Here is a 26,918-nt window from a genome sequence, read left to right on the forward strand (position 1 = left end):
TAGCTATATCAAAAGAGAAATGGAGAAAAGGAGTGATTTAAGAAAGCTAAATCCTCACCTAACATAACAAGAAATCAGTAGCTAATGCTTTAAAATGATGACTCAAGAGTTAGCAGAGGATGTATATTATGCAGTCAATGAAGTAAATATTAGAAGAAATAGAGTTGAAAGTGCTTGTTTGTGGTTTTTAAAGTTGTGTATGAAAAAGAATACATTTGACTCAGTTCTAATGAGGTGGATGAAACTGGAGCCTATTATACAGAGTGAAATAAGCCAGAAAGAAAAACACCAATACAGTATACTAATGCATATATATGGAATTTAGAAAGATGGTAACGATAACCCTATATGCGAGACAGCAAAAGAGACACAGATGTATCGAAGTCTTTTGGACTCTGCCGGAGAGGGCGAGGGTGGGATGATCTGAGAGAATAGCATTGAAACATGTATATTATCAAGTGTGAAACGAATCGCCAGTCCAGGTTGGATGCATGAGGCAGGGTGCTCGGGGCTGGTGCACTGGGATGACCCAGAGGGATGGGAATGGGGAGGGAGGTAGGAGGGGGGTTCAGGATGGGGAACACATGTACACCCGTGGCAGATTCATGTCAATGTATGGCAAAACCAATACAATATTGTAAAGTAATTAGCCTCCAATTAAAATAAATGAATTTATATTTTTAAAAAAACAAAATCTTACTCAATAAATAAAGATGTGTATGTATTCCCTTGACAAAAATTACTTTTTAAAAAGTGGCTTAAGCTTACTTGGCTTATGTGTATACCTAGAGGTAAGTTAATGTACACAAGTGTGACTTAGGGGAAAGTTCTTACTTCCAAGGGAGCTTTGTTTTGAATTTCTATTATATAGTACTTTTAAATACATGTGATCAACATCTATTTATCAGTTTTTAAAGAATAACAGTGAGTGATGAACATGCTAAGAAAATGAAAATGTAGCTGTTAAGAGGAAAGAAAAAGGCAATTTGTGAACATTACAAATTACTTAAGGGACTTTAAAAAATATATATGATCTTGACTGAATTACAAGCACTTGAGAAGAAAGCGATTTCCCAGCAGGAAATTATCAGTTTTGCTGCACCTTACAGGTGTGTCAAATAGCAGTTCAAAGTAGTCACTGAGGTTACAAGCCTTTACCAAGCCTCTATAAGCACCAGTGGCTTTTCAAGGGCCTGGACTGCTTAGGGAGCACTTGATATTGAGTCTCTGGACAGATTCTAAGAGTGTAGCCTTAAAGGATTTCAAAATCGCCTCTTCAACCCAAATTTGCCAAAAGTAACTTCTTAAATCCAATCTTTAAAGCCTGATCCTACTTGCAAAGCTTTTTTTCCCGTCTCTGGCATCTTTTTTGCCCATAAAGACAACTATCGCTTATCACCTCTGTGTGGACGTGTCCTATTACATTGAGTGACAGGCTTTTAGATAATAGTGCTAATTCAGAAGGATGTTTACAAACATTGCTATCTCTGTTCAAGTGTATGTATTTTATAACCTTTGAAATACAGAAAGGAAATAGCCTAATTCATTTATCCATTTTCTTCTCTTATTAAACCACAACTTTTCATTATATACTCATAGGTTTGTTTCGAATTGGACAAAGAATGACTACACCATTACAGAGTCCCAATTTCAAGGTGTTAAGAATCTTTGGTGGTTCCTGATGATAGCTTTGTGATTCACAAGAAGTCATTTTTCAAAGACTCAATTCCATTTTGTAGATTCACACTTGTCCATAAACACAATGTACAATGCTTTACAAATCATTGGTTATTATTGTTAACCAGCTATGTATTAACCACATTTTACTAAGTTACCTAGATCTCTACTGACAGAACTGAAGTCAGTATCTAAGCCTTAGTCCATATTCAGTGCTAATGTTGAGCTGAATCCACAATAGTCCAAGGAGGGTTTTCAGACAAGTGTTCAAAATCTGTTAGAAAACTTCAAGAACAAAAAAAGTTGTGTTTTGGAAAGCCTGAAAACATCACCTTAGTGAAAAGTATGCCTTGAACTTAGCTTGCCCATAAGGCCACAAAGAAAGTGACATGTCCAACTTGTAGCAGAGAAGGAAGATTTGTTTTCACAGCAACAATTTTAAACACACTGTGGAGAATTAATTAGGGCCACTCCAATTATATTTTTCCTTGTTTGTTTCATCTGATTTCATCTTTCTTTAATCTTATTCTGCCTAACCACAGAGCTCTTCCTCCCCCACAGACAGGACAGGTGAAAAACTATCACTAGTATTTATAAATACACTTTAGCTCAATGTACAAGCAGCTCACAGCACCCCCTGCCTCCACCTTATCTGAGGTTTCACTAACATTCAAACTTGCCTGAGTCTGCAAGTGTCTTGCCTAAAGCGTCTTCTCTGACTTACCAATTCTGTCTTCCAAACTGGAGAAAGTGGGAGAATTAATAACACTCTAAGTGACCTACGTGTGCATGCGTGCACAGTCCTGTCTGACTCTTGCGACCCCATGGACTGTAGCCCGCCAGGCTCCTCTGTCCATGGGATTCTCCAAGCAAGAATACTGCAGTGGGTTGCCATGCCCTCCTCCATGGGATCTTCCCGACCCAAGGATCAAACCCACGTCTCTTATGTCTCCTACACCAACAGGCAGGTTCTCTACCATTAGCAACACCTGGGAAGCCCAAGTGATGTATATCCTCACTTAAATATGAAACCAAATCCATTATCCAATTCAGTTCACAGGTATTTCTTGACACCACCTGGGCAAGAATGGGCTATGTCTGCTACGATGTAAGTCACAGTGGAAAGCAAGTTCTATAAATTAAAGTTGCTCAAACACAAAATATTAAAAGAAACATGCCCTTCCAGGCATTTCACTATTGATTATACACAAGTAAGGGAGAAAGATAGTCAGTGCCACCTGTTCAGCCTTTGTGTCTGTGAAGGCAAAGGTTAGACGGATAAAGATTGCTATCTCAATTAAATACCATCTGAACTCTGAACTACTGAAGAAAAAGTCAGAGATGACTAACTGCAAACTTGGCTATTCCTTGACCCAAATGCCACCAAATCACTTTAATCCCCAGGCTGTAATCAGCCTCAACTTAGCAGTTGCTCAAGAAATAAGTTCTTCCAATGACCTAAGAGCTCAATTCACAGCCCAAAACAAACTCAAACTTTCAGGTTCCTTTATAAAACACCTCCTGTATACCAGGACTTAAATGTCATGAGATGCCATTTAACCTCCCAAACAACTCTAAGTAGACATTACCATCCGTCTTTTTTGAATGTGGGGACCAAGCCATAGAGAGGGCAAGGTCACTGAGCTGGTAGTGATGACAGAAGCTAAACCACCATCTGCCCAACCCCAGAGCCTATGTTTTTGAGCTCCTACTAGCTCTGTCTCCAACCAAAGCTTGAAACACTACTGGACAAGCGAAGGCCACTATGCATCAGACTGGCCTTTGGACATGAGAAGACCCCCCTCATTCCACGTGAAATAGCCCACGAACTACTACCATTCTCTCTCCTTATTCTACTACTTTCTAGCATTTATCTCTGAAATCAGATCTATTAGTTTCACATTCATTTGTGCTTCTACTCTATTCTAGGCACCAGACATATAGCTGTGAACTGTACAGACAACAATATTTGCCCTCATAGAGCTGACATTGTTTATTTGTTAACTTATTCTTATCCGTCACCATACCAAATATAATCTCCATGGGGGTATGGATATTAACTGTTTCATTTATTACATATTTCCAGCACACAGAAGAGCCTCTGGTGTGTGGGTACAATAGACAGCAATGCTTGCCAAAGAATTCCACCTGTGACATCCTCACGAAGGTGTAGGGAAACTGGTAAAAACAATTCACCATGCTGATTTTATCCCCATGCAGAGTTCCTCAGAATGCATTGTCTTAGTACTATACTACAAATGGCCATTAAATAAAGCTTTGAATAAACCTCTAAGACATGAAACAAATAGTTATCTTTAAGAGTTCATTTTTCTTAGCCAAAAACCACAGTAAAAGATAGCCACAATACCACAGTAGGCAGTAAATGCATATAAAGATAAAAGGAGCTTAAAATATTTTTATTTGTAAAAATAGAAATGAAGCTAGTCTGAATCAGGTTCTCTCTTCTTCCTTCTTGTGCCTTTTAAGGAGGCCCCGGTTTCTAGTCTTGCTCTGCCCTGCTCGGTCTGTTGTGTCATCCACTCTCTTTCCAGTTGTTTCAGCATGTCTGTGGTGAGGAGTCCTTGCTGCACCAACCTGGAAGCCAGGGATTTCTCTTCTGCATCAGGGCCGAGGGGCTCAGCAGCTTTACTCCCCAAAGCTTTGGTGCCCCGATTCCTTCTGCTTTGGCTTTTTGTGGCACCTGACAAACGGGACTGGCTCTCTGCCGACAAGTTCTGCAAATTCAGCAGTTTATGTGTCTCTGAAATTTTAATCAGTTTGGTGATGTTGTGTACACCATCTTGGATAATGCCATCTAGTTGTTTCTGGAGATCTCGAACCAGGCTGGCATCTGGAAACATATCTAAAAACCGGTAGCTGCAAAGAAAAAAAACACGTAACATGATAGGAAGAATTCTTAGGGCAGTTGCTGGACTACTGTCAATGAAGTGACTAAATCTTGACATTGATTAATTCCAAATATTCTGTTTTTGCAAACTGTGTCCAGTGCCTTTGCTCAACCTTTATGTCTGCCCCCAGCACACCTAAGGAATATGTTGATATGAGAGTTGCTCACTATTCCTATCTTAAGTGATTCTGATATGCTCCCCTAGTGGGACATGCCCCTCCTTTGGGAATCATTGATCTACAGCAGTCCCTCTTAAATCATGATACACATGTGAATCACCTTGAAATTTTACTAAAATGTAGAATTTTATTAAAGCTGGAGTGGGCCCAATATTCTCTATTTTTAACAAGCTCCCAATCAATACCAATGCTTTTGGTCCAGGGACTACTATTTGCATAACAAGGATCTAGTAGAGTTTCTCACCTACTTAGCTTAACTACAATCATAAGAACTCTTAAATCATTTTTGGAATGGGTATAAACCAGGCTCAACTGCCTAAATAGACAATAAAACACCTTGCAAGTATGTGCCTAATTTGAAAGTGTAAAAGACTATCATAAAAACTTTTGATTTGCCTTATTACTTGGAAAAATGAGAGCGCATAATGGAAGAATTTGGTACCTTAGCCACAGGTAAAGATCCAAGACATCGTGGACAGCTTCAAGATCCATGAGGTCTTTAATATTCTTAGGTGGAAGTAATGGCCATTTAATATATCGGCGTAACCATGAGAAGGTTAGGGGCTCATTCCTGCTATACTGTCTGGCAAACTGAGAGAGACAGAAGAAAGGAATTTGGCAAAAGAATCAAAATTCACTTTGATCTGTGACCCCCACCCCCCAAAAAAAGACAGCACAACAAAATGTTAACTGTGGCTGTTATCTCAATAGGAAGGCTGGTTTCTCTCCTTCTTTACACTTTTCTATATTTTAAAGAACATTTCATGCTCTTAAAGTTTGGGTTTTTTTTTTTTTGAAAGGAATGATTTCCTCCTTTTTCCAAAACCAGGGCAATAAAACGCCTATGAACTAACTTTCCAGGGACTGCCTGTTAACATTTATAAATATTTTATGTTCTAAGTTCCAAGTTCCAGGCAGACAGTACCCAGAGACTTCTGTCCCTTCATGTAATAGTCCTATAGCCTTAAATAGGAGCTTGTATTTTGTCAATATCATCCCTTATTACATTAAAAAGTCTTTGAGGGATTTCCCTGGTGGTCCACGGGGTTCAGACTCCGTGGTTCCACTGCAAGGGGGTTGGGTTCGATCGCTGGTTGGGGAACTAAGTTCCCCTATGCCACATGGCATGGCCAAAAAAACACAGAAAAAAAGAAAAAGAAACTCTTTCAGGTGACTTGGTGCAAGGCTGGCCATGAGTTGATCAAACTAGTAAAGAGACTCTGCCTCTTCACCAGCTGTCCAGTTATAGAGTTCTGGCCAAGTCATCACTGTGATTCAGCTTCCTCAATACCATGCCACCACACCTTCTTGAACCCCAAGACACTCAAATCATGCTGCCTCCCAAACAACACTAGATGCTATTATGCATCACAATATCTACAGAGATAATAAAACCATGCAAAAACTAGCAAGCATAAGTTTACAATCTTTAGCTTCAAGGATAAGGTGATTCTGAAAGGTTCATTTCCTAATTAGGGAAAATTATCTCCAAATATTTAACCTAAGGAAGGTCAAAACTTTAGAAATGCAGGGTAGTTTTCGAATAACTGGTTAAATAATGTTACAATTTTATTAGTTTCAGTCTGCTTCATTCTGCTGTTTAATACATGCCAAGTAAGGTGGCCATGAAGAATGGAAACGTGACCACATTAACTTGCTAATAAGCAGAACATGCCAAACACAGTTCTCTTACAAAAGCAGTGGTTTAACATTTTAGGCCACAAACTAGTGGAAGCCCAGTATGTGAGTATGGAGCTGCTCAGAGACAGAGGAGAGAGATCCATACAACAGACAAACCTAAAGGAGCTCCAGGGAACAGTTCCTAAACTACTTCCTAAGGGGCGTCAGAGACCATTAGCGGAATTGAGCTCTTTTATTCAGTAGTAATGGAGATCAAGGAAAAAGGAAAATCTCCAGATTTCACATTTTAACCTGTAAACACAACACATAAGCAACTATTGGCTTCCAGACTCCTTATTCCTTAGTAACATGCTGCTATTTTATTAGAGAGCAGTTTGAAGGATGGTTTAAATGGGGTCAGGTCCATGGGCTCCAGTTCCGTCCAGGTCAGTTGTTAGGTTTTTAATATTTTGGCAGCACTGCACAGCATGTGAGATCAGTTCCCCAAGCAGGGATCAAACCCACACCCCCTGCACTGGCAGCACAGAGTCTTAACCACCGGGCCACCAAGGAAGTCCTCGGGTCTTTTAAGTTTAAGATTTTGTTCCATAAACTTCAACCTTATACTAGTTAGTTCTCTCACAAACCCCAGCTCTAAGAAACATATTTCCTAGGTAAATACTTGGACGTGGAACACCTCTAAGACATATTAAGGGAAAAAGACAAGCTGTGGACTAATTCATTATGGCATTTATGGGAGAACACACCCACCCAACAAAAACTAGAATTTCTACTCCTATGGGTATGTAGGCAAATGTAACAGAAAAGGTCTGCAAGGAGAACAGCTGATATCACCTATTATAGCAAAGCTGATAATAGCAGTTATGTCAGGGAAGCAGCCCAATTTAATCTTCTCTAATGTTTTAATTTTGTGCAAAAACGTACTTGTGTATTATTTATATAATTTAAAACATAAACTTAGAAATAGATTTGATCCAAACAAAGCTAATATGCAGAATGTTAACAGCTCTAAAAAAGATGGCAGTGAAATGACAACAACGAATCAGGAGAAGATTTAAAGAGACGACCTCTGGGCGCAGTGGGGAAGGGAGAGCATGCAGAGGCAACAGGGAGAGCAACGGCCCAGAGACAGGAGAGAACATGGTGAGAGACTGGAAGCTTAGCTTCTACTGCCTTTGCCTGGCCCCTTGTTTGGGTGACTCTTGTGATCAGAAGTCAGAGATTTGTCTCTCTACCCAAAGGAGTTAAAAGAAAAGGGGCTGGAACCTTGGCACCAAATTCACACAAACAGCCATCCCTGACAGTTAAGAGAACTGAATACTATTGCCACTACTGACTCCTAAGCCCCTTCCCTTCCAGGATATATTCCCCAATACCAACAAGGAAAAAGTGTATCTACCATCAGGCAAAGACTGCTTTCTCTCAAAATATTATGTTTAATTATTTTTATTTTAGCTTCTGCAAAAAGGCTACTACATAAAACCAAATACAAAGCAAGAATTCTCTTTCCCCCCAAAAATTATCTGAAAGAACAAGAGAGTCATTTTTTATTTAAGTTCTTACACAGTATTTCATATTAAAGGGTTCTCTTATTTCTTTATTCTGATTAACAAAATATTGTTTGGGGAAAATGCATCAACCCGAAACAACTCAAAATATCAAAAAGATAAAGGCTTACCTGCAACAATGAAGAACAGACAAAAGGCTGCTTCTTGTTGATAGGGGCTGTGCAGAAAACATACCTCACTCGGAGACTTAACGGAATATGCTGGATCAACTCTGCAGAAAATTTAAAATCATCCATATTGCAGACAAAATACTGCCCATCAACTTGTGAAAAGTCTACAAAAATATCCTGGGGGGGGAAAAATACATTGAATTACTGAACTACCTAGTTGGGCATGAATAAAGTACTCAAGTCTATAAAAGATAATCACTTTAATACAGTAACAGACGTCTAGAAAGGCTTGCTTAATTCACTGCCTCCTCAAGCTAACAGACGTCCTTACCAGCCTTCTCAACCTGAAATACTCAGAAAATTCCTCAGGATAAAAGCCCTAAAACTTCTGAGAGAAAGTTTCCATTTTCAAGATAAACTTCATGAATAGCAACTTCACAAAAACAGACTATCCATTCATGTTCACAAGGTTAACCAGTAATTGTCTGACATACCACCTTTTAAATGTTTTTTATTTTTCCCAACAGAGGATTGAACTCATGACCACCGGGGAAATCACATACTGACTTTTTTAGAAAAGAGATTTAGGAGTTTCTACTTACAATAAGATTAGAAAGCGTTGTGTCAGGGAGATGGTAGGCAAACATTTCAATCTGTTCAGCAGTTGGATGGAGACCAGCTGCCTTGAGTAAAAGAAAAAACAACCACAAGCTTATTTTTTCTAAGCGTTAAGTTTTCTTAAGTTATTTCAAGATAAAAGTCCTATATTTGGGTTAGACCCCTGCCAAATGAGTTAAGGGACAAGAATTTGAGTAAAACAGAGACAAGCATCATATTTTGCCATTTATTACCAACTAGGAAAGCTGATGAGATAATTCAGTAAAACTAAACAAGCACACCCACTGAGCAATTAATCTTTTGCTTATATTTTACTTATATTCCTAAAATCTATGGTGATCTGATAGCATACACAAGTACTTTCCAGGGTCTCAATTCTCTCCACTGAACAAAACAAAAAAAGAAAACCCAATCACTTTAACCAGGGCAATAAAATTGACATACAGAAGAGAAAATGTCTAAACTGGAGGCCAGTTATCTCTTTACCTGAATATTTACAATTTCAAGAATTGCCCACAGTTAAGTATTAGAAAGAAAAAAAGAAAGAGAATGGGAAAAAGAAAGAGGAAAAGGAGAGAGATGAATCATGGGAAGGAAGAAGAGAATAAACACAAGAAAGGAGGCACCCAGGAGGGAGGTGGGGCGGTCCACTGTCAGCCGCACTCTTTTTTTTAAAACATTAAAATATATATATTTATTTGGCTACATCAGGTCTTAATGGCAGCACATGGAATGTAGTTCCCTGACGTGGGATCCAATCTGCGCCCACTGCATTGAGTCTTAGCCATCAAACCACCAGGGAAGTCCCACAGCTACACTCTTAACAAAAGCTACAGAAAGGATTCCAGCCACAGCTTTCCTCCAGGAACTTTCCCTCGTGTTATCTCCTTTATATACCCTTTTACCTCAGATCCCTAAAAGTAAGATAAGCCTTATTAAGTGAATTTTCCAGGCAAACTTTAAATTGTAACAGTTTGTTTAATATACATACACTTCTGCCTCATTAACTGCACTAACCAAAATTTAACCTTGTCCTCAATGGTTCAAAGCTGTATAGCTTAATGCTGTTTTTACCCAACATGCAGAGCTTTCTTCTACTGTCAGGTTTCTGGCAAATTTCAGTCTGCTGACAAAACTATGTGCCCACCTGAAGCAACCATGCCCTAATCCCCACCTGTTAAATTACAGGAAAAATTAAAGTAAAATCAGGTTTACTAAACTTGTTACATTATTGCTACATTTATAAAATCTGGATCATTCACTTGCATACCATTCTCTAACCATGGGCTCTCTATTAGGCCTCTCAAAAGCAATAAAACAGGGTGTTCCTTCATCTTAAATATTTTTATTCATTAGGCTGCACTGGGTCTTAATTACCACATGCGGGATCTCTTAATTGTGGCATGTGGGATCTAGTTCCCTGACCAGGGATCGAACCCAGACCCCCTGCACCAGGAGCAAGGAGTCTTAGCCACTGGACCATCAGGGAAGTTCCTCAGCAGGGCTTTCTTGATGTGATTTTCATGGCACAAAATATTCTTTGGCTTATTTGTTTCCAGGTACCTGAGGTGAAAGTCTGGAAAGGGATTGAAGGAAGGAAGGACTGTCCTTCACAGAGAAGAGGTAATTAATTACTATGTTAATTAAACCTTACCTTTATAGGATCCACAGGCCTATTCAAAATTTCCTTTAATAAACCGAGGTCTTCTCGATTCATTGTTGTAACTTCTCCTTCTTTAAATTTTGAACTGAACCTACCAGCTCTGCCAGCAATCTGCAAGGCTTGAGAGGTGGTGATTGGTTCTATTTCTTTCTCTCCCTTTTCATTGATACTTGGCTTCATAAGGGAGTAAAAAATAATTCTTCTTATGCTCCTGAAATAGAAATAAAGATGATCTCATGAGCTGCTGTCTGAAAAGTTGTCCATCATTTGGTTCATTGTAGAAAGGCTCACTCTAATTCTTGTTAGGCCTACTTGCAATATTGCCCACTGTTTACAAAGTAAGGTAAAGGGGTTTGTCAGTAATTATTTTTCTTCCCTTTAAATAGCATTTTCTAACAACTCTGTTCATGTACTAAAAATCATCAAATTATTCATTTAAAGTGGGTTAAAAGTGTAATACGTAAATTATACTTCAGTAAGGCTCTAGAAAATAACTCTTTTTACAAATAAACCACACAAGGTCTTCTTAGGCTACTCTTAAATGCTAGCTTCAATTAATGGCTTTGAATAGCTCATTCATAAAGGTATGGCTGCTTTCATTCCCCACAGAGGAATATTTAGGCTTACTATTGTTAACCCCTAAAGATAATGGCTGGCCCCACATGCCTAACAGGCATATACACTAGCCGACTGAGACACTGAAAACAGTGAGGAAACATAATCGGTATTAAGATATTAAGAAGAGGTGGCAAGAAGGCACAGAAGAACTACACAAAAAAGACCTTCACGACCCAGATAATCACGATGGTGTGATCATCAACCTAGAGCTAGACATCCTGGAATGCAAAGTCAAGTGGGCCTTACGAAGCATCACTACAAACAAAGCTAGCGGAGGTGATGGAATTCCAGTTGAGCTATTTCAAATCCTGAAAGATGATGCTGTGAAAGTGCTGCACTCAATATGCCAGCAAATTTGGAAAACTCAGCAGTGGCCACAGGATTGGAAAAGGTCAGTTTTCATTCCAATCCCAAAGAAAGGCAAAACCAAAGAATGTTCAAATTACCACACAGTTGCACTCATCTCACACGCTAGCAAAGTAATGCTCAAAATTCTCCAAGCTAGGCTTCAAGAGAACATGAACTGTGAACTTCCAAATGTTCAAGATGAATTTAGCAAAGGCAGAGGAACCAGAGATCAAATTGCCGACATCTGCTGGATCATCAAAAAAGCATGAGAGTTCCAAAAAAACATCTACTTCTGCTTTACTGACTATGCCAGAGCCTTTGACTGTGTGGATCACAACAAACTGTGGAAAATTCTGAAAGAGATGGGCATACCAGACCACCTGACCTGCCTCCTGAGAAATCTGTATGCAGGTCAAGAAGTTAGAACTGCAGTTAGAACTGGACATGGAACAAAGACTGGTTCCAAATTGGGAAAGGAGTATATCAAGGCTGTATATTGTCACCCTGCTTATTTAACTTATATGCAGAGTACATCATGAGAAATACCGGGCTGGATGAAGTACAAACTGGAATCAAGACTGCCAGGAGAAATATCAATAACCTCAGATATAGAGATGACACCACTCTTATGGCAGAAAGTGAAGAACTAAAGAGCCCCTTATGAAAGTGAAAGAGGAGAGTGGAAAAGTTGGCTTAAAGCTCAACATTCAGAAAACTAAGATCATGGCATCCAGTTCCATCACTTCATGGCAAATACATGGGCAAACAGTGGGAACAGTGTCAGACTTTATTTTTCTGGGCTCCAAAATCACTGCAGATGGTGACTGCAGCCACGAAATTAAAAGACGCTTGCTCCTTGGAAGAAAAGTTATGACCAAACTAGACAGCATATTAAAACCAGAGACAGTACTTTGCCAATAAAGATCCATCTAGTCAAAGTTATGGTTTTTCTAGTAGTCACGTATGGATGTGAGAGTTGGACTATTAGGAAAGCTGAGCACCGAAGAATTGATGCTTTTGAACTATGGGGTTGGAGAAGACTCTTGAGAGTCCCTTGGACTGCAAGGAGATCCAACCAGTCCATCCTAAAGGAAATCAGTCCTGAATATTCATTGGAAGGACTGATGCTGAAGCTGAGACTCCAATACTTCGGCCACCTGATGCAAAGAACTAACTCATTGGAAAAGACCTTGATGCTGGGAAGGATTGAAGGCGGGAGGAGAAGGGGACGACAGAGGATGAGATGGTTGGATGGCATCACCGACTTGATGGACATGAGTTTGAGTAAACTCCAGGAGTTGGTGATGGACAGGGAGGCCTAGCATGCTGCAGTCCGTGGGGTTGCAAAGAGTTGGACGCGACTAAGCAACTGAACTGAACTGAACTAAACTGAACATAATAGGTTAGCAGTGGTAGGGAGCAGCACTCAAAAGTACAAGTGTTATGTGATATTTTAATTTTATTCCTTCAGGTGTGAGCAAGATAAATCTACGATCTATAATACAATACCCATTCACCTAAGCCAAAGAGTTTGGTCATTCTAATGCCATTGAGAAGTGTTTAAATTGCTATCTAACCCACTGAATATCCACGATTATTAAAAACAAATTACTTACAAATTAAGTCCCATGCCAATTGCATCTGTAGCAACCAGGATTTTGCATGGATCATCAGGATCATTAAACTTTTTTGCTTGAGCAAGTTTGGTCCCTAAAATAAGAACAGTTTATGTTAAATTAATGTTCTCTGTCTTCTACTACATCACACTACTACATCACACACCTTGTAGTGTCTTGGAAACCCTCACCTCTTACTCTCCGTTTTTATGGATAAAACTCTCACTGTTTCAAACATTTCTTTTTATTCTCAAATAGCCACTTATCCTTTTATTTCTATTCCTCTAAATAACCTCACAAAGAGCAACATAATCCCCTACCACACTAGCTATATCGTTTCTGAGGACACTTTTAACAGATTTCATATTTTAGTGACATTTCTGTAAGAAAATCATCAGCTCAACATTTAAAATACAGTCTACTAATAGCAACAATTAACAAGAGCTATAGATAATCAAAATACTTCTATCACCATAAAGATGACTAGAGAAGTGTGTACTTTATATGACCTATAACGAATTATACACCAAGCAACTCAATTCACTATCTTACTGTGTTTTCTATACATATCTCAAAATAAATGGTAAAAACAAGAGACTTCATATCCTATCATGATGAAAGTCAATAATTACCAGGAGGGAGACTGCCATATATAACAGCTGATTCCAATCCCCGAATTTCAATCTGTCGACTCACAGAATAAATATCATTCTTGCTAAAGCAGACAATGCAGTCCCCAGGCCGAAGGTTGTCTAAAGATTCCAGTGCATGATCCAGCACAGAAATGGGGGTAAGCCTTTTATAGGTTCGCACCTACAATAAAGGACATGATACTGTAAAACAGCATACCTAACAGAACTTCTTACGACTAAGCATTGTGAAAAACTCACAAAGCAGTTGAGTAGCTAAAAACTGCTAAAGTTAGACAAGTTCCAACATTTTCAAGAGAAAATACAGAAAAACATTTATTTTGATATTACAAGTGTTACCATCAGTTCTCAATGGTATTTCTAAATTAGTAAAATGTTACAGAGGATTTCATAAATTTTCAAAGCACTTTCATATATATTTGATTTGTACAGGAACTTGCTAAGTTCAGAAGGTTTATTAACCGTTACTTCCATTTTATGAAAAAGCAAAATAGAGTCTAATAAGTGATCAAGCCAAAAAGAAAAGATCAGGTCTGATGAGGATCTTTCCAGTTGTAGCCTTCTGTGATTTGACTAAAAACACAAAGTGAGTTAACAACAAAACCAAGACTAAAACCCAGAATTTCTTCCACTATACCCCACTATTTCTCCTTGAAAGCGGAGTACAAAACTAAAGTAATGGACCAGTTTTTAAATATTTCATTTTATTATAGAAGTCTGGTAAAGAATGCAAAAAGTAGAAGTAAGCAGAAATGAGTTGCTTCCTATTCTAGGAATGTGAAAAAAGGATACAAACTATCTCTAGCAATTAGATACCTATCAGAGTCCCCAGTATCTGACAGTTGAGACTTTGAAAATTACAAACTTTTGCTGAGCCTCAAATTTCTGACATTCCAGATTTATTTAATTCTAAAGAGATTTGCTCAAATTCCAAAAGGTTCTGTCAAGAAAAGGTAAGGAATCTGCTTGGACTTTTGAAGACTTAGGGTGTGAGAGCCACTCAGTCAGAACTTTAGATCATGAGGTTCAACCAACTTTGCATGATCTAGTCAACTACAGGGAAATGAAGCTAATCTTTCAAGTTCTGAACGATTTGCCATCATCTGGAGCCTATGAAGCCACTGCCTGGGTACTCTGGCTATTTGCTATGCCACCTGGAGAACAAGGCATATAATTGAGTACCTCCACATCCTCCCCAGTTGTGTACATAAGCTCGGTAACGAGGTCAATTGCAGCAGATTCTCCACACAAATGGATTTCTTCGGCACAGAGTCCTGTTAAATGCAAAATTGGGATTTTTTTTTTTAATTTTAAAGATACAAAAGTAAATATGTAATACTTCACATACCCAAAATACTTTGCTTACCTACTGCTTTACAACTTTAACAAGTGTTTTCATAAATGCGATCTCTATGATTCAACCCTAAAAACAAAAATCTTCTAGTGGGCAAAAATTATCACTATTTTTATAAATCTTGGGGTTTTTTAACTGCTGCGGCCAAGGTTTTAAGTCTACTAGATGGTGAAGCCAGTCTGAACTAGAATCTGGCATTTTGATGGTTAGTACTGAACATCAGTCCTATACTTTTCTTTTCAAATCAGGCTCCATGGAATCACTGAGGTGACTCGGGGGTGGGGGGTGGGGGCTGGTGGGTAGAAAAAACTCCAAGATCCTTACCACTTAGCATATACACTTTCACCTATTTTATATTACAGGCTTTAGTGTACACTCTTGGTTTAAAGAAAGAGTTCACCTATTTGTTTTTAAATTTGAAAACACTTGCCCTACAACATGCTGATCAAAAATTCACTCCAAAGATTGAGCAGGAGAAATGTTCATTCATATCCATGGACTTCAAGAAGTCCACTTCCAGGAGCCTATCTTGAAGAAATAATAAATAAAAGTTATGGCTACAAAGATTTTTTATTGCATCACTAATAATAGGGAAAAATGTTCAACTCTTTGGGACAAATTACAACTGGTCTCCCACATCCACAGGTTTCACATTTGCAGATTTATGGATGCAGAACCCATCTACCTGGAAGGGATTTGAGCATCTGCAGAGGTCCAGGAACCAATATTCCACAGATACTGAGGGAAGACTATAGCACAGTTCTTCAATGGATAATATACAACATTGATATGTGGTATGAAAAAAAAGTCTATGAAAAAGCACTGGAATAAAAAAGCAAGATACAAAATTTATATATTCACAAAAGTGAAAAGAAAAGTGAAGTCACTCAGTCGTGTCCGACTCTTTGTGACCCCATGGACTGTAGCCCACCAGGCTCCTCCGTCCACAGGATTTTCCAGGCAAGAGTACTGGAGTGGGTTGCCATTTCCTTCTCCAGGAGATCTTCCCGACCCAGGGATTGAACCCAGGTCTCTCACATTGTAGGCAGACGCTTTACCATCTGAGCCACCAGGGAAGTCCATATATTCACAAAACACCATATAAATGAGAAAAAAGATTGTCATGAAACACCAAAATGTTAATAGTGGTTGTGTAAATACGGTAAGATTTGAACACTTTTATTAAATGATTATGCTTTTATAACAGAAAAAAGGGACTATAATTAAAATATTTAGAAAATTAAAACTCACACCTAGCTGACTTTTTTGTTTCATTTGTGTCAAGACAGGATCTAGCTGGCTCTATTTGGCAATGCCAAGCAGATAAATGCATCCCATTGCAGACGTCACAAAGCACAGATTTTACAGTATTAACCACCAACCTAGTAGCGCCCTGGTCCAGGCCCATCCTCTGGCTGGATCTTTAATCATTTGAATTTCATCAATCACGGCCACTTCATCTTAAAATAGAAAGTTATCGTGAGCAAGACAATCTACTTCAATAGTATTATAAACAAATCACAATATCAAAATTGAAGCTTTCAACACCACCATAATCATCATCATTACTTACTATGTGCTTCTTTGCTGGCAGGCTTGTTCTAAGAGCTTTACAACTACAACTCATTTAATCCTTACAATACACCCACTAAGTGTCATCATTACTTACATTTCCTTTTTTTAAAAATCTCATACTTGTATTTTTAGTTTAAAAAAAAAAATTGGGGGGGGGCAACTTCCCTGGTGGTCCAGTGGCTAAAACTCTGTGCTCCCAAAGCAGGGGGCTCGAGTTCAATCCTTGGTCAGGAAACTAGACCCCACATGCTGCACCTAACAGTTCACGTGCCACACTAAAGCTCACAGACCCCGTGTGCCACAATTAGGATCCAATGCAGTCAAATAAGTGACTAATTAATTTAACAAAATTTTTGTAGCACCATCTGGCTTGCAGGATCTTAGTTCCTTGAACAAGGATTGAACCCATACCCTCGGCAGTGAAAGTGTGTTGTCCTAACCACTGGGCTGCTAGGGACTTCCCCTACATTTACATTTTAAAGAAGAATAAATTGAGACCCAGAGAAGTTAAATCACTGACCAAAGTGTAACATTTTAAAACATAAAATTCAAACCCAGACCGGCTCTACTCTACTGCCTCCCAAACTGAGCACATTCAATTGTCCTATTTTTTGCAATCTCAGAAGAAACCTGCAGAATCTGCCTAATAAGAATACATCCACACAGCAGTGAAAGCAGCTCCCAGGACCAAGGAATAGATAACCCTGCTGTAAACGAAGCACCTTAGGAACCCAGATGGGCGTTAGGAGAAGTGGAGTGGAAAGTGTAATTCCCTGAGCTACAGCTCTGCTCATTCTTTGGGGTTTTAAAGTTCATTACTATGATAAAAAAAAAAAAAGCCTATTTTATTTTCTAATGCCAAAATGCTTCCAACCATATGATTTTATTCTTTCTAAGTCACATAAATTATATTTTAGTTCTCTTCCCAAAATACCAAAGATTTGAGAGGAACATCTTTTAAAGAAAAATTTAATATGCCCACAATGACACTGAGGAAACAAAAGCAAGCTAATTTTATACTGAAAAACCATCAGATTAAAAATTACTCAGCATATCTGAGTGTATACAAATAAGATTAGAAAAGAGGGGGCAGAAGAGGGAATTTTGATTTATAAGTGCTATTTTAATATTTATAATGTATTACTTTTACAATAAATTGATTTTTAAAAACTATCCATTTACTCAGAAAGTTAAGATTATTAAAGTGAAAAAAGCAAGCTACTAAACAGTACATAATGTATAATCCCTATTTTAATATATACACCCACAATGCACATGTAAGTATATGCATATGAACACAACCTAGAAAATACATACCACAGGTTAATACTTATTGATTCTGGATGGATGGGATTGGGAGATTAATATTTTTTCTTCTCTTTGCATTTATTTTTACATTTTCTATAATGAAGGAATGATTGTCTATATAGTAAGGAAAAAGTTAATTTTCATTTTAAACATTTTCAAAACTACCATACTTATACAGAAGTTCATTGTGGTACTATATATAATAGTGAAAAACTTTAAAACAACCTAAATACTATTTAATAGAAGAATAAGGAATAAATAAATTTAGTCATAATATGGAATACTATGTAACAGTTTAAATGAATATATGCAATATATATATATTTATGATACGTAGATCTAAACACATGTGTAGAAAAAAAAGCAAGTTGTGGAGCAATAATACAATATGATTGTCATGTAAACATTTGAAAACACACAAACTATAATATTGATAGGTAGTATATAATAGTGACGCCAAAACAGACAGGAAAGGTATACACCAAATATTTGACAGCAACTGGATCACAGAGGGGAGAGGAATTGAACTGTGGAGTGATACAAAGGAAAATTCACATGTGTTAACATTTCAGTTCTTTTAAGAGAAAAAGGGAAAGAAAATTCAAAAGCAAACATGATGGAAAGTTTGACATTTTTAAGTGGCAGTTAAATACTAGGTATTTGCTGTTACTAGTCTTTTCTTTGCCTCAATTACAAATTTTTTTCACAGTAAAAAACACATTCCACATGTTCATCTGTATTTTAAAATAAAAAAATACTGAACTGTAAAGTTTTAAAATAGTATATACATACAAGGAGTTGTAACACTGCACATCTCAACAGTACAAGCAACATGGGCAGCCTGTTTACCATCTGGGTCTACTGTAACACGCTCTTCACCTGTTACCAAGTCACATGGCACCCCCTAGGATGACAAAAAGAAAACTGGAATTATCTCCACCTTGAAAACAACAGCAAAAAGAAGATTTGGATGTTTAATAGAGTATTCCTTCTGTTAAATATAGAATATTTAATAGAGTAGGTCGGAAAGATCCTCTAGAGAAGGGAATGGCTACCCACTCCAGTATTCTTGCCTGGAGAATTCCAAGGACAGAGGAGCCTGGCAGGCTACAGTCCACAGGGTCGCAAAGAGTTGGACCCGACTGAGTGATTAACACTTGCACTTATTTTTCTTTTCACTTCCTTCCATTACATCAAATTTATTTGTCTAACACTTGAAACAAATATTCCCAATCCTCTAAAAAATTTTTAATAAAAAGCCACTTTCATATAACCTATATAAACTTGGAACATCTCAAATCAGCTAAATTCTCAGGTAACAAAAGCATGAGAAATTGAAGCACTTTTATTTTTTAAACTTTGTACTGAACTTTCTTGGTGGCACACTGGATGGGAGTCTGCCTGCCAATACAGGGGACAAAGGTTCGATCCCTGGCCCAGGAAGATTCCATATGCCATGGAGCAACTGAGCCGGTGATCCAGGGCCCGTGAGCCCCAACTACTGAGTCTGAATGCTGCAACTAAAGAAGCCCATGTGCCTAGAGCTCATGCTCCACAACAAGAGCCTTTGGAACTAAGGCAATGGCACAACTAAATAAATAAATAAAATAAACTTTGTATTATGTCAATAGTTTCTGTACTATTTTAGTTTATTAAAATGAAATTGTTTCTATGTTCAAGAAAAACATTATGAATAAAATTTAAGAATATAAAGTCCTCCTAATATATTTCTTTGAGAAGGACTAGTATCAGTGCTATGGTATATATATGTGAGTAGTCAACTACCCCAATCCACTCAGAACCGAGGGATAACCCAGGACAAAGACCATTTGGTAATAAATCTGGGAAAGTCCAGGCAAACTGGAACAGCTGGTCTCCCTAACGGCCTGAAACTAATGAGGAAACATCAGACATATCCAAACTGAGTGACAGCCTACGACACGACTGACCTGTAATCTTTCAAACTGTACAAGTTATGAAAGGCAAAGACTGAGGAACTGTCCCAGATTAATGGCGAAACCGGACACATGACAATAAAATACAGCAGGAGACCCTGAACAGAATGCTGGAGGTGGCGGGGGCACAGGGGGAGGGGAGGGGGGCTAGTGGTGGTGTTACTGAACAACTGGCAAAATTTGAGTATGGACAGTGGACTAAATAATGGCATTCTATCAGTATTAATGTCCTGCTTTACATGAATATCCTGAAGTTTTGTAAAAGAAAGTCTTTGTTTTGCAGAAATACTTCTAAGTATTTATAAAGAAGAAGGTATTATGTATGCAAATTATACAAATTATCCAAAACATGATGCAAACTACCTACAAAACTGGTTAATCCCACATTATAAAGTCATAATAAAACAATGAACCAAAATGTGGCCCCTTGTCTGAAATGATGCCTCAGACCACAGAGCATTCAGTCCTTTTCAGGTTGGAAAGCTGGCTTCAGTCTTTATCATTAGTTCTAGCAATCACATCAAAGGTTTAATCATAAAAATTTTAAAAAAAAAGGTAAATTGAACACAACAGAGTAGTGGGTAACTCTGAGGGGATAAAGGAGGGGTTCAGAGGGAGTTTCATCTATATTAATAGTATTTTATTTCCTGCTTTTTTTTTCTTCTGGTCATGCCACACAGCTTGTGGGATCTTAGTTCTAACCAGGGATTGAACCCAGGCCCACAGTAGTGAAAACATGGAGTCCTAACCACAGGACCACCAGGAAATTCCCCAATATTTTATTTCTTAAAAAAGTTAAAACATAAGTAAGTAAGGCAAAATGTTAGAATCTGATGGGAGCTGGGTAGTGGACTCAAGTTATTTGAATGTCACTCCTTCATTTCTCTGTATATGTGAAATATTCTATAATATTGTATTTCACTCATTCTAATACACACATTTTTTTTCACATTTTAGTATCTCTGAAACCAAGATATCTCTTAACAATGGGTGGCACGTCAGAATTCAGTTGGCAGCATCAACTTCTTTCTCAGTTTTGCATAAAATAATAGTACATCTTACAATTGATGGCCTTAAGTTAAAGGCAATGAAATATGGCACTTTTTGTTAAAAGTAAATTACTACTACACACACCCTCTCCCTCCACCCACTTCACGCTACTTTCCCCCAAATTAGCAAGAAAAAAAGAATATTTGGTAATATACTAACAGCAGCATTACTCTTCTCGAAGATCTCATGTGCCAGTAGTTTTAAAGGGCCACAATACACTCCAGATTTTGCTGACAAGTATTTCTGGATTGCATGATAAGTCTTTCCACTGTTTGTGGGACCTGAATGGAATATTATCTTCCGATGTATGGCTCTAGCTTCTGGGTACCTAAAACATGAGTAGATAAACAGCTTAATTTCATTAACCTCCAAATCCTGGCATAGGTTTTAACTGAAAAAACTTCCAGTGAAACATCCTCTTAACATTCACAAAATAGCAGCATCTTTGAAAAACTAAATTAAATGATGAGTTTCATGTCCACACCAAAATGACTGCTTTCCAAGAATGGCATTTACTAACTAGAGGACAGAAAAACCCTAGTGCAAATTAATTTCTTGGATATTCATGCCATTGTACAAATTCCTTTTCCCCAGGAGTTACTTAAATTTAAACTGCTATCAGCTCCAAAGACATGTTCACATTATTTTCACATTCTCTACATATGCCCTAGAAGTGACTATTCCTAGACTTCTGAATTTTAGCATACACAATAAAATGACTGAATCTTCTGCTTCTGGCCAGCATGAACGGTACTGGAATTGACCTATTATGATAAACAACTACAAAACTGGACAAAGTATATATGGCAGCTCCCTGGGGACATGAACAAGAGGCAGTGCAGGACTATAAGCTCCAAAAGAAAGAAACACCTGAAATGAGCCCTACTGGACCCCAAGAGGGCACAGGGAGGTGGAACCCAAGCAAGTTAAAATAGTCCCACTGAGCTGAGCAGTAGAGATCAAGAGTAAAGCTGCTGAAGCAGCTGGAATCTGAAGGCCTGAGTGTGCAAGAGAAGAAACAACAGAGAGACAGCCTTGAAGTCTGTGTGGGGGTTCCTTGGGTCCTTGGCCAACAGCTGGGCTGAACACATGCAGGGCATAGCAGAGGACAGCTTGCTAAGAGTTTAAGTGGAAAGTCTCAAAGAAATGGCAAAGTGCTAGGAGATGTTAGAGTTCCAGGCACAGTGGTGGTGGAGAGAACTTATTAACAGCATATTCAGTTGAGACACCAGAAAGGTCACACTTGAATTGTAAGGACAACCTAGAGACCTACTCTAGATCTGCCCTAATAAAGCCTTAAACCAAGCTTGATTAGGATTTAGGAGGAGATACTAGCTAAATTCCTGCCAAAATTAACTGTGTATTTTTCTAGAGAAAACAAAACAATCTAGACTACTTGATTTATCATCCAGTATACAATAAAAAAAAATATATAGTGATCACTAATCTCCCAAGATCAGAAACTGAAAATTTCAAATCCACAATAAAGAAACTAACCAGTTAGGTGGTATTCTTAGGTCACTGATTTTACGTAGATCATCCTTACATTCTAACACAGGAAATATTTGTTTTGCATGTCTCAAGAAAAATGGAAATAAGTCATCCACATGAGCTGGAAAATAAAACATTGCATTAATATGTGCAATCTAAATGTTATTCACAACTGAACTTAATGGAAGCTTTATTCTTAGTGAGCTACATTAAGGGGACGTTGTCAGGATAAAAAGGTAAACCCTAGAACAAGGAATGCTATCCTTTCCTGAGATCCTGCTTTGCCTTATGTTTTCTTCCTTATTTCATATGTATTTTCTAAGAAAGGAGAAAACTGGCTGTCAACAACTATGTTCCACTTCTTCAATGCAACAGGTAAAGATCAGCACTGACGAAAGTTAAATTAAAAACAAAGAACCAGGGGGTAACTCCTTGACAGTCCAGTGCTTAGGACTCAGTGCTCACACTGCCAGTGCCCGGGGATGTATTCCTGGTTGGGAAAGTAGGATCATGGATGGCAAACAACAAAACAAAACAAAAAACCTGGTAATATACATTAGCAAGAAGGCTCCATGGTTACTGAAGCAAAATACAGGACCCAGATACCAGTCTTTTTTAGACTACAGATATCACTGAGAGACAAAACATGTAAGTGAACTGACTTCTCAGCAAGAAGTCTCCACACCTTATGGCTTTGATGAGGGTGGGCTGAGTTCCATTCTGCTTTGTGTCCCAGTTCTACCTCAGTTCTACCTGGCCCAGGGCAATGGTCTAATAGTCAAATACATAAAAACATAACCAAAGTCAAACTGCCTATAGGAATAAAATAATGATATTTCTACATTGTTTTTCTTTTACAGCAAGAGGTTTGTCAAAGTATGAGGGAGAAAGAAGTCAGTGGCAAAAACAGATGGAAGCTGTTATGTGTTAATCCTACCTTGCGTGAGAGTTCATTTCACCAAGGCCTATACTAGTGAAGAGCAGATGGTGACAGATCGAGGTCCCAGTCTTTCTCCAGACTAAGACACATGGGTGACTTAATAACCAACCCAGGCCTACTATAAAGCAAAAAGACCTAGAAGGCCTCCTATGAAAGCACTGAATTATTTAGAGGATGTTAACAGGGCTTATTCTAAAGCAAATAAGCTAACTAGAAAAAAAAAAGAAATAGCAAGTATGTTCAAAGGATTTTAAAAAGTCTCTAAACACTTGCCTGCACTGAAGCAAATATCATTCAGAATAATGTGAATGTCCACATCCAGAGAATGAGACTGCATGATATAATTTCGAAAGCTTATGAAAGCTTGGTGGAAGAGACGAGCTGTGGAAAACACAAAATCAAAACAGGTAGGACTTAGTTTTCATTTTATTTTTCATTTCATTTTCTCATTTTAAAAAGTACATATACACATCACACCTAACTCATCAGAGTGTCTTTCTCCTTTCCTGTAGTAGAGCTGGTTTGCTGTGATCTGGGCTAAAACTGAAATTCTAGTACAACATGAAGGAAAGCTGAACACATAGCTCCTCTGCCATGTGTCTGGCTCACCAATTGCATCCTGACGATCTCCTGCCCGGACAGAGGCAAAAGTCAGGGACATTCTCCACATTACAACTGTGAACTTATGTCCAAGCCACACAAGGTCCCACACAATAACGAAAAAGCTGTAATCTAAGCACCAATAAGGTATCTCTAATGGAAATGGTATTAGCCTTACCATCAAGTCCATAATCAGCACTCAGTTTCTGAATTTCTTTTCTTTTGTAAAACTTGTCTAAGATCTTCTTTACTTCATCTGGAAGAAAGATAACAAAATTGAACATACGTTTAACATTTGTCTTCTAGAGAGAGAAATACCTCCAAAGCAAAAGAAATTTGAAGTCCTAACACTCAAGGCAGTGGTCTATTGAGTGTTGCAAGAACTTGAAGGTAGGTTAGTTGATCACAAACTCTTTATGGTTTAATAGTGTCAAGAAAAAGTATAAAGTCAAACAATGCAATCAATATTCTAGGACTGGCATCACCCTACCCTCCACCAGGTCACTGTTAGATACCCATGTTCTGTTTGGTTTACTCACAACCATTCTGCACATCTAATAGTGAGCAGCTAAAAGGTATCTTTTAGCTGAAAGATAACCAATACTGCAAGGGCCAAATCATCATGCTTTTATGTGAATGACTAAAGGATTCACAGATGAACTCTAGTTTGAAGATGATTTTAGGGAGAACAAATTACATGTATTTTGTTCTAGGTGGCCTAACTAAAGTCAGTGGGAAGTGAGGGAAACAGATTTCAGTGGAATTTATATAAGAACTTCCTAATAATTAGAATAAGAAAAGAAGTGCCTGACAAAAGTACCAGCTCCATGTCACTGAAAGTACTCAGTAAGGCTTAGATGACTGTATTTCAAGGGTGACAGCAGAGAAATTACTATGCTGCAAAGGAGATTGAATTAGATGCCTGCTGAAATGCCACTGTCAATCACTAATTTTACAGGTGAAAATATTTTAAATTAATCAAGCTGAGATTGTATTAACAACCTAAAAAGAGAGGCTTAGAACATTTACTTATACAGTAACCTAAATATACTTATTTTGTTAAATCCTCATATCAACCTATGTTATATAGTTGGGGTAGACTATCTGGCCTCCTAGGGAAACAATTTTCCCAGCTTCCACGCATCAGATTCTACTGCAGGGTAATTCCATTTTTTAAATAGCAAATGTTTAGTACAAGTGATACTAGTTTACATTTATTCATCCCTTCACACTTTTCAAAGTGCTTTGCCAAACACGTTAACATGATTTTCACAATCCAGAGATACAGGCAGAGAAAATATTATTTATATTTTAGCATTTGGGAAATGGACAAAAGGTAAGTAAACTGTAAATTGTTCCAGTCAGTTAAGTGATGTATGACTATCACAAATGTGCAACATTTTCTACTTGTAGTCAGTCTACCCTTCCTTGCCTAATTGTATTATGATCAACCAGAAAAAAAATGATTTATACATTTACCTATGTATGTGTATATATATATGATATATACATATACTTATATATATGTGTATTACAATCAACCAGAAAAATATGTATATTTTATACATATATATTAATTATTATATGTAACTTACACACATATATATACACACATACACAGACACCTACTGTGTGACTAGAAGTGTGCTTGGAAAGTAGCACATAGTAGGCATTCAATCAGATTTGTCAAGGATAAAAACTGTACTTCATAAGGATTTTTAGGAAGATTAAATGGGTCACATGTTTAGAACAGTACCTGTCTCTAACACTCAGTGTTAGCCAATGTTATTTTTCAGAAGAGATTCTAGGCAGCGGGAGTAGCATATCTAAAAAGCCCTGGAGCACAAGTGCCCATTTCATCAATCTGGCTGAAAGGAGAGTGATGTGCAACAAAGCTTCTCCAAGAGTTACCCAGGCCAGATCAAGAAGAGAGGACCCTTTCAAAATGGGGACAATGGAAAAGCATTAAGCAATTCTTTGCAGGGGAGCCACAGGATTAGATCTTGCCATTTGCTGATGCTAAGCCAGTGCTTTCTCTCTGGAGCCCTGGATGATCAGGGTACCTTCCACCTTTGGTAAGCTCACCCTTATCGTGTTCTACCTTGTAGTATAGTTGGTCATCCATCGGTCCTTCCTCCCACAAGGCTGTAAGTTTCTGGAGCGGAAGAGATCTGGATCTGAGTCTGGTTCCTCTTGGCAACCACCATACAGCCTAACAGTGTCTGGTTTGCATAGGTACCCAGCCAAGGACAAAAAGTCCTGAAAGAAGTCTTCCTCTGGCTTTTCACCACCCCACTCCAGTGTCCCTTCTGGGAGCAACAGTTATAAGCATCGGGGGGAAAGAAAGACTATTCTAGAAAGTCGGTCGTGCACCGAACGGCTCAAAAAAGATGAATTGTCCCGTCACAAGGGGACTTAGACCATTCCCAGGGGAACAGTGAAAGGGAGAAGGCCAGTTCAAGGGCAGCACATCAAAGGATCAATCAGACACAATCCCAAGCCTTGAGGGGCTCAAAACCAGCAAGGGAGGCAGGCACTGACAGGCACAATGACAAAGGTCGAAGGGACCTGGGTCTCCAGGGGATGGAAAAGCAGCTTCCCCGGAGAAGCGTCTCAGCCCTGCACCAAGCACCCTAGCCGCCCTCTCCGGCTCCTGCACTCACTCTTGTCCAGAGGGCGGGTTAGCTCAGCCCCGACGTCGCCATCTGCGCTAGGACCCTGAGGTTTCACAGTCAGCGGCACGAACAAGGACGTGTTTGGAGCTTTGGAGCCTCCGGAGGCGGAGGAAGAGGCGCAGGCAATAGCAGGAACGCGCCCCAGAGCCCCAGGAAAGGGCCCGGTGTGGGCACGAAGGGCAGAGCAGACGGCTGCCCGGTGGCCAGCCTGGCGCCCCGCGGGGAGCCGAGCCCACAACAGGGCACACCGGGGTAAGGACATCGAGACTGCAGGCTCCAAAGGAGGCGGGCTGGAGCAGCCGGGGGACGCGGCGGCGGGCAGTGACGCGCGGCCACCGACAGTGACGCAAACCGCCAGTGCCGGAAGCCTGCAA

The 26,918-nt window shown here is 38.8% G+C and overlaps 1 protein-coding gene across 1 annotated transcript; it reads right to left on the reverse strand.

Annotated features, from left to right (window-relative positions):
* Positions 1 to 4,067: 4,067 nt before the first annotated feature.
* SUPV3L1 (Suv3 like RNA helicase) lies at positions 4,068 to 26,885 on the reverse strand. The gene is made up of 15 exons (XM_043476746.1): positions 26,533 to 26,885; positions 24,048 to 24,125; positions 23,543 to 23,650; positions 22,336 to 22,450; positions 20,998 to 21,166; positions 18,626 to 18,737; positions 16,333 to 16,410; positions 14,779 to 14,870; positions 13,579 to 13,759; positions 12,947 to 13,040; positions 10,356 to 10,575; positions 8,686 to 8,766; positions 8,084 to 8,260; positions 5,207 to 5,355; positions 4,068 to 4,554 (listed from the first exon to the last, which is right to left on the reverse strand). The coding sequence occupies exons 1-15, from the start codon at positions 26,804 to 26,806 to the stop codon at positions 4,119 to 4,121; spliced, it is 2,364 nt and encodes a 787-aa protein (XP_043332681.1). The 5' UTR covers positions 26,807 to 26,885; the 3' UTR covers positions 4,068 to 4,118.
* Between the last annotated feature and the right edge of the window lie 33 nt (positions 26,886 to 26,918).

This window comes from Cervus canadensis, chromosome 8 (assembly GCF_019320065.1).
Source record: "Cervus canadensis isolate Bull #8, Minnesota chromosome 8, ASM1932006v1, whole genome shotgun sequence".
In the NCBI taxonomy this organism is placed as follows: domain Eukaryota; kingdom Metazoa; phylum Chordata; class Mammalia; order Artiodactyla; family Cervidae; genus Cervus; species Cervus canadensis.

Bases quoted from the DNA above. Each gene is read 5' to 3' on its own strand.
- SUPV3L1 (XM_043476746.1), bottom strand. From the start codon at position 26,806: ATGTCCTTACCCCGGTGTGCCCTGTTGTGGGCTCGGCTCCCCGCGGGG. The intron at 18,738-20,997 runs GTTAGTATATTA...TTGTCATCCTAG, and splicing joins TCGAGAAGAGTAATGCTGCT to GGGGTGCCATGTGACTTGGT. The intron at 4,555-5,206 runs GTACCAAATTCT...TTTTCTTTGCAG, and splicing joins GATCTTTACCTGTGGCTAAG to CTACCGGTTTTTAGATATGT.